We start from the raw sequence: 13,155 nt of genomic DNA on the forward strand, positions 1-13,155 counted from the left end.
GTGTGTGTTGGAGGATCTGTTCATGAAGGAAGTTTTCATGGGGGAAGGGAAATCGCCATGAAGGGGGCGCCGGACTTGCCAGCATTATTTATTGGTTATTGGGAAGTATACAACCATTTTCAGGAAGGATTTTTCTGGAGGGGGGCTAGAGGAGGGAGTTACTCTGGAGAATATTTCCGTGGAGGATGTTTCTTTGGGGTAAGGGACATTTCTATGAAGGGGGCGCCGGATTTCCAAGCATTATTTAAAAAACGATCAGAAATTAAATAAAAAAAAAAACAAGTTTTTTCAAATGAAATTTAAGAAGTAATATTAGAACTTAAAACGAACAGAAATTATAACGTATGTGAGGGGGTTCTCCCCAAAGTCAATACCTCGCTCTTTACGCTACAGTTTTTTTTATTGCCTTCAAAAGAGCTATTTATTATAATTAAACGGCCTTTGTGATTCAGGGGTTTGTGAATCAAATTTCTTTTTAACTTTTAACGTAAAGAGCGTGGTATTGACTAAAGGCAGAACCCCCTCATATACGTAATAACATATACGTAATAAAAAAAACAATAAAAAAACAAGCGATACGGCTCAATAGTAATCGAAACTTTTAAAAACGGAATTTTGATGTCAATAAATGTATCAAAAGAATGTGTTTATAATGCTGATTCTAAATATATAAATTTTATTAAGTTTAGTATTACTCATCAAAGGCTACAAGCCTGAGGAAATTTACTCAATTTTTTAAAGAGGGGGGAAACATCCCCTACAAGTGAAAGAATTTTAATGAAAATTACAACGTCACATTCAGCGTATCAGAAAACCCTATTACATAGGTTTCAAGCTCATATCTGCAAAAATCTGCAACTTTGAATTTTTGCCAGAAGAAAATTATACGAATATAGAAGTTAGTTACGTAAGTTAATTTGTAAAGACATTCATTTAGCAAAAGAAAAGTAAAATTTTTATGCAAATGAAAGCTGCATTAACTAAAAAACGATCAGAAATTAAATAAAAAAAACAAGTTTTTTAAACTGAAAGTAAGGAGCGACATTGAAACTTAAAACGAACAGAAATTATTCCGTATATGAAAGGGGCTGTCCGCTCCCAACGCCTCGCTCTTTACGCTAAAGTTTTTTATTGTTTTAAAAAATAGAGTTGTGAGAAAGTCAAACTTTTTATTGCTTTAAAAAATAAAGTTGTGAGACAGAGTCAAACTTTAGCGTAAAGAGCGAGGCGTTGAGGAGGGGACAGCCCCTTTCATATACGGAATAATTTCTGTTCGTTTTAAGTTTCAATGTCGCTCCTTACTTTCAGTTTAAAAAACTTGTTTTTTTTATTTAATTAAACATTTAAAGGAAGCAAGTGCTCTGCTCTGAAGAATAAGAGTATGCAAGTAAGGACGAAAACCACGCTGGCATTCCATCATACGAAAAAGAAGAAGGTGTGTGGAATAAGGAATTTTCTAAAATATAGTAATTAAAACCCAAGCGAAAATTTTGTCTGTTTGATCAGTAGCTGCTCTAAGCAATAGATTAGAGAAAAATGACACAAAGAAAATAATAGAATATCTAACTTATAATTTTAGTGGAATTTTTATGAAGTGATGAAGCTAAGGCCCTTTTGATCTAGTTTATAATTTTTTTTCCCATTTTGTTGAGGACGGCTATAGACAAAATATTCATATAGGGAAAATATTCGTTTGGATTTTATTTTGACCAGTGTCTTCGGAAAAAGTCCTCACTCCGCGTACATTTTTGCTTTTTGCAAGAAGAGTAATTAAGTGCGTTCTAAAGACTCATTAATTAAATGAAGTTGATTAAATAAAAAAACAAAAAAACTCGCGCACGATTAAAAATTTGAGAATGGAGGGAAAATATCGTTTAGCTAATACTCTGTTGCCATTATCATGTCTTTTTAAGTTCCGGTTGTTATGTATTTCTTTTACTACTACTACTAACAACTAACCGCAGCACCAAGCCGCCTGAGGCCAATACAGCTCCGCACGCTCCTCCTCCATCCCAGTCTCAAAGCCTCCCTTTTTACACCCTCCCACAAAGTTCCCAATTCCTTTAAATCTTTCTTTATTACGTCCTTCCACTCCAAACGAGGACGACCTGCTGTCCGTTTAGCCCTAGACGGTTGGCCAAAAAGAACAATCTTCGGCAATCTGTCATCCTTTATCCGCACAACTTACCCTAGCCACCTCAACCTTTCTTTCATTATACCCTTAGAGATCGGGATTGAACCACATTTTTCGTGCAGCCTATTGTTTGAAATACGGTCAGTCAGCCGGGTACCCAGCACAATCCTTAAGCAATTTCTCTGGAAAACATCTAGCAAATCTTCATCTGGTTTTCAGAGTGCTCATGCTTCAGAGCCATATTTGACCACTGTCATCACTCTAATATAATCTAATCTTGCTTCTAATAATCTAATAGCTTCTAATAATCTAATCTTGGTTTGCAGACTTATCTTCCTATTCTTCCAAACTTTTTTTAACTGTGAAAAAACACCCTAATATAATATAATCTAATATAATCTAATCTTGCTTCTAATAATCTAATAGCTTCTAATAATCTAATCTTGGTTTGCAGACTTATCTTCCTATTCTTCCAAACTTTTTTTGACTGTGAAAAAACACCCTGAGCCTTGGTCATTCTACTTTTACCATCTTCACTTTTGGTTTAAAATTAAAAAGAAATGGTGTGAATGATCTTGGTTATAGCCTACATCCAGTATCACCGTTAGATCTTATTTCTGTTAATATGGTATTTTCTGTGTGGTATTTTAATATGGTATTATAATATGGCCAGCGAAAAAAAACCTGGGTGCCAATTTCCTTTATATAAATGAATAATTTCCTTGAGACTTCTGAAATACTTTGTTTTCACATCCAGAAGCCTTCCTTGACTGAAGAAGAAGAGAAAAGCAAAAAATGCATTAAAAAGTCAATACCTGCTAGTAGATGTCATGAAAATATGAGACAAAAACAGCGCTTTCAAAAAAAAAAAAAAAAAAAAAAAAAAAGGCTCACACACACAGAAACTTACGTCTGAGAAACTACAGTTGTTATTTAAAAAGAAAAACAATTCTCGCTGGTGATGCAACAAGACAAAAATTTGCTTCGAAGAAATAAGCAGCAAAAACAACTGATTTTATGCTTTTCCTCGAGACGTGTCATCTATATTAGTTTTTGATCAGCTACCGATTTGATGAGGGACTTAATAGTTTTATATTAACTAAAATTAAGTTTTGTATTTTATTTATTGTCATATGATTTAATATTAATTTGAACTGATTCTGGAAAAGCAAGTTTTGAGCGGTATAGTTTTCAAAGACATGTTCGCAACAAAAAGTGATACTGATCTAAATCATGGTCGGTTTAATTCGCAGTTGCTCTGAAAGGAAATAAAAAAAATTTAGTTCTGCAGCAATTGCTGCAACATCTTAACCAAGACATTAGTCATCTTAACCAAGGCATATTAGTCATGATTTATTTGATAACAATATTGATACAAGTTCACAGTTGTCGTATTAATGCAGTATGAATACAACACATGTTACTATTATTTTCCATGACCACACTGCCTTTTCTATGACGAAATCAATAAGAATTCCAAATAGGGATAGGTCCTTTTATTAGACAGTGAAATGAAAATATAAAACAAAGACTCTAAATATTTCGATGACACAGTCGGTCATCATCATCAGTAGAGTTACTAACTTATCAAAATTAAAACAAACTGCTTCTATACTAAACAAAATAATCACACCGGGTCAAAGCAAGTTACCGGTCCATTGACTTAAAAAGTTCACTAACTGTTCTTGAATTTTTTAATACTGCTTTGAGCAAAGGTGGTACAAGTTTCTTCGAAATTGCAGGTCAAAGCAGGTTACCGGTTCATTGACTTAGAAAGTTCACTAACTGTTCTTGAATCTTGTAATACTGCGTTCAATATTCTTCCAATTAAAAATGAAATAATGCTGAATTTACAGGTGCTAAATTTATCATTTTATTCTTCTAATAGCAAATGAAATGTTGCTGATTCTGAAGTTGGTCTGTCATCCCCATATCAGAATTTAAATCCACGTATTTTAATCCATATAAGTGATATATATAACCAGGAGTGAAGATTACTTGAAGAAATTCATTATTGACGTCACAAATAATTCCTATTGAAATAATTTCAACCAATCACGTCTTGACAAATCTACATCAGGTATTCTTTCCTTCATATTAGATAAACATTGAGAACGGCGATTTCTTCGCGCTGCGTTTCCTCTGTAAGCTGTATTTTGTTACTAGCCGACCACGGATTACGAAGTTGAATCACGCCGGACTCTTCCTGAGAGCCGCGTTTTATTTGGCCGCGCTTAACACCAAATACATACATTACGAGCAGTTGTTTGTGCAGATTTCTGGCAGGATATACCAGGCAATAGGCAGAAGAGGGGAGGGTACCCGCCGCAAGCGCCGAACGTACCCGCCGGTATTAAATTACCTTTGAATTGCGGGGAATAGGTGAGCGGGTCCTGACACTTCCCCTGTTCCTGTGTATTGTGCCAGAATTGGCCATGACTAAAGATACATGTGGAATCTGCTCCGCCAATGTAACCAGCAAGACCGGTGGCGTAGCATGCACTAAGTGCAACAAGTGGTTTCATTTCGCGTGCGGTAAAGTTAAATACTCTCCAGAACTAAAGAATACATACCTTTGCCCTCCATGCAAACCAAAAAATGCTGCTACTGTTGCGTCTCCAAAAGTGACCGGAAAACCGACTAAGACAACTACTCCCATTCCCAATTCAGCGGGATCTAGCGGGATTCTCCGCCCCCAAGCAGGTAGTACTCTCTCCAAGTCGGCCGAAAGTTCTATTGTAATCACTAAGCCCTCGTATTCTACTCTTGCCATTATGAACCCCGGTGATATTGAAAAACCCGAACTTGAACCAGTTTCACAACCACCAATAACACCCGCTCCTGAAGTAATAGCAGAAGACGTAAATGAGGCTGGAAAAACGCAGAACAGTAATGACTTACCTGCCTTAGGCTTGCCTCCATCTGAATCGCTGCTAAACCCTGACCTCTCTAGGTGCATCACCAATGACATACCAGCTGGGGGAAGCCCCTCCTTTGAATGCCATTCTTGCAAAAGATGGCAGCACGGTGCATGCGCTGCAATAGATGCAGACCTAGTACTGGCTCTGCAGAAGCCGTCGGGCCGGTACTTTTCGTTCAAGTGTACGAACTGCTATCGACGTCCCTGCCATACGCCTAAACAACTAAACCAAAGTACCCAAATCTCTCCTGATCAAGATGAATTGAGCCAAAATCCAAAGGAACAAATCAAAGAACCCTTAGTATGCCGTTTCCACCTCCGGGGAATGTGCAGAAACAGTGTGGATTGTCCCAATCCAAAGGATTGGGTCCCAAGCCAAAATCCAAAGAAACAAATCAAAGAACCCTTAGTATGCCGTTTCCACCTCCGGGGAATTTTCCGAAACAGTGTGGATTGTCCCTTTCTACACATCTGCACAGATTTCTATAGGGGAAAATGTGGCAACGATCAATGTATATTGGTACACAAAGAACCTTGCCGAAAGTTCTCCTGTGGTCTTTGCTTCGTGAATGACTGTCCTAAAGTGCACCTGCCGGCTAAATGTCGCCTGTATGGGGCAATAAAAACGCACCCGAAGCAGTTAAAAAACGGGTTCCCTGCAAAGTCCGAAGTTGGGAATCAAGATATCAGAACAGGAGATCGTTTACTGAGAATTGTCCCCTTAATGCAGTTGAAACTCACACCTCCGAGGAAAGACACCAGCATATATCCTATAGCTCCCCCTCCCCCCTACCGAAGACCGTGGCTACCAGCACCCCCAATAAGATGGCAAGCTATACCATACGGGCCTGTACCAGATATCAGACTAACTATCCCGCCAGCACACCAAGTTATTACTCCCCATTTTCCAACGAGGAACAGATTTTCACAGCTCATCGAGTCGCTAGTCTAACACAGCCCATTCTTGATTTCCACCGCTCAATCCCACCACCAAAATCAAGCTTTACTCCATGAACAACTCCCACCACCTTACAATCAACAAAAACGTCACCTTCAACAAGTGAAAACACCTGTTGCAACCTTGAAATACAACCCCAAGTATACTCAGCGCTCAGCTCAAATGGATGCCCAAAGACACCTAACTCTACACGGTACGACAAAGGATTGTAATCGCACAAAGCAGAAGTATTCATTTCCCAAAATCCTGCTCGCAGACGTCCGCTCTCTTGGGAATAAAGTTGAAGAGCTGGAAACCACCCTCATACAAAATGACATTGAAGTGGCTCGCTTGTGCGAAACTTGGTCGGCGTCTGGCACATGCACGGTTATTCCGGGTACGATGTGTATCTACTCCCAAGATTAAATAAGGACGGGGCCATTGTGAGTCATGGTGGCGGAGTTGGTTTTCTTTGCAAGTCTGCAATTCCGAATCGAGCCCTAAATATGCCTATCCCTAGGAAACCTGAGCACGAAGTTCTGTGGCTTTGGACAAGGCCCCGATACTTGCCAAAAGAAGTATCGTCAATCATTTTTGGTGTAGTCTACTACCCGCCAAGAGCATCGTTCCGAAAGGAACTCGTACTCTACCTACATCATTCGGTTGACTACATAAAATCCCAATACCCATATGCTGCCATTCAGATCCTGGGCGACTTTAATGATTTAAAGGCTAGCTGGCTCTCAAGTTCACTCTCACTTACGCAAGTTGTTGAAGTCCCAACATGCGAGGAAAAAGTACTAGACCTTATCTTTACCAATATTGAGGAGTTCTATAATCACCCCTACACTCTCCCCGCTATTGGTATGAGTGACCACCTTACTGTAATATGGAAGCCTAGCAGAAAACCCCCTGACAGATCCCAGTCAGTGGTAAAGTACCACCCACAAACTCAAGAAAAACTCCAGATTTACCGAGAGTGGCTAACTAGGAAAAACTGGTCGAAAGTCCTTACTATGAAGAATGGCAACAATATGATGCAAGAGGTCACTGCTCAGCTTTTCCATTAATATAATGTAATATTTCCCGAAAAGACAATCCTGGTCAAGTCACAAAATAAGCCGTGGGTGACTAGAGAGATTAAGGATCTAATCAAATCGAGAAATGAGCTCTATAAGTTGGGATATCAAGATGAGGCTAAAAAAATGCGCAATGTCATATGTCTCAAAATAAAGAAATCTAAAAAGGAATTTGGTGCTCAGAGTGGTTAACAAGCTTGGAAGTCTAACCCCTCTAGATTCCACCAGAAGGTCCTGGAGATTATGGGACGGACTCGAAAACAGCTGACAATCTACGGCTCTGATGGTGAACCTCTGAGCGCTGATATGATCAACACACATTTTTCAAAAATTTTTCGCACACACCCACCTCTTGACGAGCTACCTGAAAATGAACCCATTGAACAAATTCCGATCATTCGCCCCTATGAAGTATGCGAGAAGCTCAAACGCCTGGACCTCAGGAAGAGTAATTACGCTCTAGAAATTCCTATTGAGTTGATAGCTCATTGCTCTGAGGAGCTTAGTCCTAATTTGGCTGCCTGTTTCAATCAATGTCTAATAGATGATACATTCCTGGATTGCTTCAAGACAGCCTATATAACTCCCATTCCTAAAATAAAAAAAACCCTCTCACCTAACGATTTGCGCCAGATTTCAAAAATCCCGTGTCTTTCCAAAGTGTTTAGGGCTTTATCTGTGAATATTTATATGGAAATATTGAGGCTAATTTAGACCCTCGGCAATTTGGTTTCAGGCCTGGACATAATACTACCCACTATCTTGTATGTCTTCTCGACGATCCGATGAAAAATCTCGAGAAGGAAGAGTCATACACAGAAATCCTTCTCGGTGATATAGTAAAGGCGTTTGACAGCATCCAACACCTGATAGCTATTAACCGAGCTAAAGAAATGGGTGCTCGACAGTTTCTTGTGAGAATGGTTGCAAACTTCCTGCAAAATCGAAACCAATGTGTTTCACTCATGCAGGATGAAGCATCCGAATTCATAGAAATATGGTGCGAAGCACCCCAAAGGACACATTTAGGACCACTGATCTTTTTGATTGTTTTTAACCCTGTCCTAGCATATATACAAAGTCGCTACAAGTTTGCTGACGACCTGTCAAGCATATCATTCCGCACCTTAGCGAGCCTAGCAGAAGAAATCACCACCTCATCAATATTTTCCCAGCTAAAGCATAATCTTGAAGATGTAATACTTACATTTAGTGAACCCAAGAGCCATATTCTACGCCTTAGCTTTTTAAAATCTGCAATTCCGTCCCAAGAAGACACTGGACTTACAACTAAAGATGAAATAAAGATCCTAGGAGTAATTTTCAAAAGCAACCTGAAATGGGATCCACATATACAGTCTATCCTCCAAAAGGCTTCCCTATGCCTAAAATCCTTTGCTTGCCTAACGCGGTTCAATATCGAAGTTTCCATTATGCGCAGTCTATACTGTATGTATGTCCGATCGCAAACCGAGTGTGCTTGTCCCGTTTGGCACCCAGGTCTAACGGCTATCCAAACCGAAAAGCTTGAAAATATTCAGAAGCGGGCGTGCCAAATAATGCTTGGGGCAATTTATACATCCTATGAGGACAGCCTGCAGAAACTGAGGCTTCAGAAACTATCTGAAAAGCGCCACGATCTCACGATGTGTTTCGGAAAAAAATGCCTAAGCTTTTTTTCCATCGCAAAATATTACCGGATTTCCAGGAATCACAGATCAGTCGGCCAAAAACACGTAGAGGAGCCCTCACTTCGTCGTGCCAACTCCTTTGTCCCCCACCCTGAAAGGCATCAAAAAGGTACCTATTATCGTTTGTTCCACACTTCGTGAACCACTATAATGAGGAACTAGTTGAAAGGGAAATCTATAAAAAGTTGTGAAAAAGTTTATTTATTTTTATATTTATTTATCTAATCTCATGTGTTATATTTTCTTGTTGTTTGACGTCCGCTGCTAGCTATAAGCGATTATGGAAATAAAGAGTTATTATTATTATTGTCCAAGAAAATGGAATCCTATTAAATTCTTATGCAATTTCTTTCCCTCTTACAGTTTCGTTCTGATTAGATTTGGTAAAACTGCTTTAGAGGCAGTATTCTGGATCTAAAGCAACATGCTTGATTCAGTTATCCTTATAGGACATGAAAATCAAAGTTTACAACGAAACTAGCACGCCAGTTTTCTGGAGAACAACATCAGGCCTTAATCAAGGTCAAAAATAAGGTCAAAATTAGATGTTAGTTAATCATAATACAAACTTCAGAAGTACTCTTATGTCTGCCTTCTGTTCAGATATTTTCCAGTTATGATGCGATTTTCTGAAGTTAGTCAATGGTTTTAACACTATCCCAACACATTCACTTCAGAAGAAACAAGAGTAATTAAAAATACCATCTGACCAGTTTCACTCTTTGGTCATTTTTAGATATAATTGATGATTTCACAGACAGCGGATGTTCCAGAAGGAAATAATAAAAGCAATTTGGATCTATGGGATAATCAATTGGTTGCCTGGAAAAGAATGGCAAAACATCTTAACTTATTATTTCGTCACATAGTGAAATACAATTGATAAATGGTTTTGAAGAATGTGAATTCCACTTTTCTTCTTTTATTTCAGCTAAGTTTTCTTGTTGCCAAATACTATATGGACATGATAGATGGGGATCCAGCTGTCATTTTCACATATTTTTTATACAGTGGAGTTGCTTGTCTGTGGGCTACACTTGGCTATCTATCGGTAAGCAGGTTTCTCTTCTTTCTTTTCTAGTTTGGTTCTTTCTGTCGATTCTTTTTTTATTTATTGCATGGATTTTGCCTATTCATTTCCTTTTTTTATTGAGTAAGAGTTTTTCAATAGTATATTGGGACACAAAGGTCCTATTATTTTGAATATATCATTTGCTGAACCTTCTGTCCTTATCGAAGTCAATCTACTATTTACCTAGGCAAAAAATTACGAATAGAAATAGAACAAAAATATGGAAGGAAAAAGAGAAGTGAAAAATACTAAAAAATTAAGATGATTAAAATGAAATAAAATAAGCTGAACACAAAATTAGAATTTTTACATTCAATAAAAAATAAAGCAAAATAATAATCATATATATAAATAAAATAATAATCATATATATATAAATAAAATTACCTATGCCTAGTCATATACTACTTTCTCACTTTTCCAACGCTTTATTTCAAGAACTACTCTCATAATTTTTTTCGTGATCTATAATTGCATCCTGAACATCCACCTCCCCTCCTCTCCCCAACAGATTTCACTTTCCAAGACTTAATCAAAGTAAGGAATAAAATGGCAAAAACAAGGGTTTTTTTTTAAATTCGTGAAGTGAATACGAAGGAAGTGTTCACCCCAATCGATCCAGATCACCATCTGTATTGATACACAATTATCAAGCCACGCTGGAGCAAGGAGTTTGAGAAACTGGTTAATCAAATATTTAGCAATTTAGCATTTAAATATAAGAAAAATCAGGAGTGCCCCTTGTACTGCTATGTCTGGTAGCTATTCCACTAAAGCTAATAAATAAACTTACCACATAGTGATACTGAAGAACTTTCTCCACTAAAAGGTAGCTGTGTATTGAACTAAAACTGAAATAGAACCCAAAACAAGACAAGCAAAAAGAAGTTTTACTAGATGAACTGAAAATGTCTGTTCTGTGTCTATATGTATACTGAGGTATTTTAGAACTTATAAATTGTAACAAGCAATCAGTGAACTGAACTAAAACTCACTTGAAGGAAAGTAAAAAAATTCAATTAATCTGAGTTTATCACTTCATTTTGCTCTCATCCCTGAATACTTGAAATCATTGAATCATTGCAATCATTGAATCATGCAATCATACAATCATTGCATTCTTAGACCTTGTTTGACTCCCGCTTTTCCAGTTCATGTTGTTTTTTTTTTCGACAGTGAACGAATTTAGATTTTGGCTTTACTCGTTTGTTTCTTTCAAAATTAAATAAAAAAAAATTCAATAGAAAGATAGGAGCAACATCAGAATTTAAAACGAACAGAAATTATTACTCTTCATGCTAAAAGTTTTAAGTACTTTTAAAAATGCTTTTTATTGCTCTAATTAAACGATCCTTGTGTTTCAGGTGTCGTTATTAAATAATTGGAAGAAAATGCAACTTTAGCGTAAGGAGCGAGGTATTCAGAAGGGGATAGCTCCCCTCATACACATAATTATTTCTTTTAGTTTTAGTTCTAGTATTGATCCCTACTTTCAGTTGAAAAAAACTTGTTTTTTTTTCATTTCTTATAGTTTTTTAAATAATGCCAGGAAATCTGGCTCCACCCCCACGGAAAAATTCTCCTTCCCACGGAAGGAACCCTTAAACAATTCAATCCTGGTGGAATTTTACTCCCAAATAATTACCCTTAACATCTCCACGCGTAGATTTAAGTTGGCAAAGAGAGAGTAAGACATATAAAAGAATTTCCCATAGGAATTCTGGCAAATCACCCCAGTGTAAAATTGTCTCTCCAAAGAACTCCTCCCTAGAAATTACGATTACCCTTTGGGGAAAAAAAAACACGCAACCATGATTTTTCTTCATGGATTTCAAAAATGGATTTAATTGTGTTTCAAAAAATATAATGTTCCACATTTTAGCAGATAGGCGCTTGAAACCTCTACAGCAGGGTTCTTTGATACGCTCAATCTGATGGTGTGATTTTCATTAAGATTCTTTGACTTTTAAGGGTTTTCCCCTCTTTTTTGAAAATCTCAGGCTCGTAGTCTTTCATGGGTAACACTAAACTTAACGAACTTTATATATTTGGAATCAGCATAATAAGCCAATTTTTTGTATGTATTTATTTGTATTAATATTCCATTTCTTATAGTCTGGGTTACTATTGAGCCGCGTTGCTCAAACAGTTCATTCTTACGAAGTGTTTGATAAGTTCTGATAGATGGTTGTGAATTAATCAATCGTCATTGCTATTTGAAATCCAACTTGTATATCTGATCAAAATCAAAATTCATGAATTCTTCCCCGAATTGTGAAAAGATACACTCTTTGTTTATCCATTTAAGAAAGAATTCCGATAATAAATTTCCTCTGGCATATTAGAATAAGAAATGCATAAGTAAATACAAATGAAATTGGCTGCTAAGGGGGATAATCGGTCCCCACTTGCTTTTTTAGTAGTTAAGGCTGGCTGTATATAGAAAGCAATTAAAAATTTGAATTACTTTTTACTTGATTCTGCTGCTGACTTGGCGCCAGTGTTGAGAGAGCAGACGCCATCCTTCCCCAGTAAACTGGGTCTTGAGCTGCCACAAGTGTATCTTCCGGTCTTGTTCTTGTCTCGTTTGGGAAAGTATGTAGACTATTGGACCATCTTGTTCTTGAGTGACAGCGTGGTTGTTTCCATCCAGCGACCACAGGGTTGAAATCATATACAATGCGACAGGTTTTTCTTTTAAATTCAGAGGGGATGGTCCTACCATCTCATTGTACGTTGCACAACTTGCATGGAGAGTGGAATCTACATCGTACGGACAGGAGGTTGATGTTGCTGATAAAGTCGTGCCAGCGAAGTCCCTCTATCTTTCGGTGTCCTTTGCTTTGGATTACATCCAGCTTCCTCAAAGTCATGGTGGTTTCCGGCCACGTTTCTTTGCCATATAGTAGGACTGAGCCGACAGATGTATTAAGTATCTGCATCTTTATAGTACGGCTACAAGAGGGCTACGCCAAATGTTGTTGAGCCATCCTAGGATGGAAGTTGCCTTAGCGATTCTTGCGTTGACTTTGCTCTCGACTGATCTCGACACTTGACAGAATGGAGCCGAGGTTGTGAAATTCTTCGCGACTGCTAATTGATTTCGGTATATTTCCACTGTAGGTGGGGGTTTTTGAGATAATTAGGAATCGATGAACATAATTTTGGTTTGCTCCAGCTAATGTTGAGCCCAAGCTTGCTAACTTCTTGTCTCATAACTGTCAGTGCTGTACGAAGTTCTTCGAGGGTGTTTGTCATAACTGTCATTTCGTCAACGATGTCAACAACGCTTAAAAGTCTATCACTGAAGTTCAAGCTGAAG

General features: G+C 37.8%; 3 protein-coding genes across 3 annotated transcripts in view; all 3 read left to right on the forward strand.

Moving 5' to 3' along the window:
* LOC148951433 (uncharacterized) overlaps nt 1-4,502 on the forward strand; it is a 128,119-nt gene extending 123,617 nt beyond the window's left edge. Inside the window, exon 5 of the mRNA XM_089091099.1 lies at nt 4,236-4,502. Within this exon, the coding sequence (XP_088947225.1) occupies nt 4,236-4,502 (267 nt within the window). The remainder of the gene's footprint in view (nt 1-4,235) is intronic.
* Nucleotides 4,503-7,855: 3,353 nt separating this feature from the next.
* Nucleotides 7,856-8,902, forward strand: LOC148951436 (uncharacterized). Its single transcript, XM_089091107.1, has one exon. It carries the CDS (start codon nt 7,856-7,858, stop codon nt 8,900-8,902), a length of 1,047 nt encoding a protein of 348 aa, XP_088947233.1.
* Nucleotides 8,903-9,697: 795 nt separating this feature from the next.
* Nucleotides 9,698-13,155, forward strand: part of LOC148951437 (uncharacterized) — a 31,879-nt gene continuing 28,421 nt past the window's right edge. The window contains exon 1 of the mRNA XM_089090278.1: nt 9,698-9,812. Within this exon, the coding sequence (XP_088946404.1) occupies nt 9,720-9,812 (93 nt within the window). The 5' untranslated portion in view covers nt 9,698-9,719. The remainder of the gene's footprint in view (nt 9,813-13,155) is intronic.

The sequence above is a fragment of the Artemia sp. Qi Xiang Cuo genome, chromosome 6 (genome assembly GCF_049724085.1).
Source record: "Artemia sp. Qi Xiang Cuo chromosome 6, ASM4972408v1, whole genome shotgun sequence".
In the NCBI taxonomy this organism is placed as follows: Eukaryota; Metazoa; Arthropoda; class Branchiopoda; order Anostraca; family Artemiidae; genus Artemia; species Artemia sp. Qi Xiang Cuo.

Bases quoted from the DNA above. Each gene is read 5' to 3' on its own strand.
- LOC148951436 (XM_089091107.1), top strand. From the start codon at position 7,856: ATGAAAAATCTCGAGAAGGAAGAGTCATACACAGAAATCCTTCTCGGT.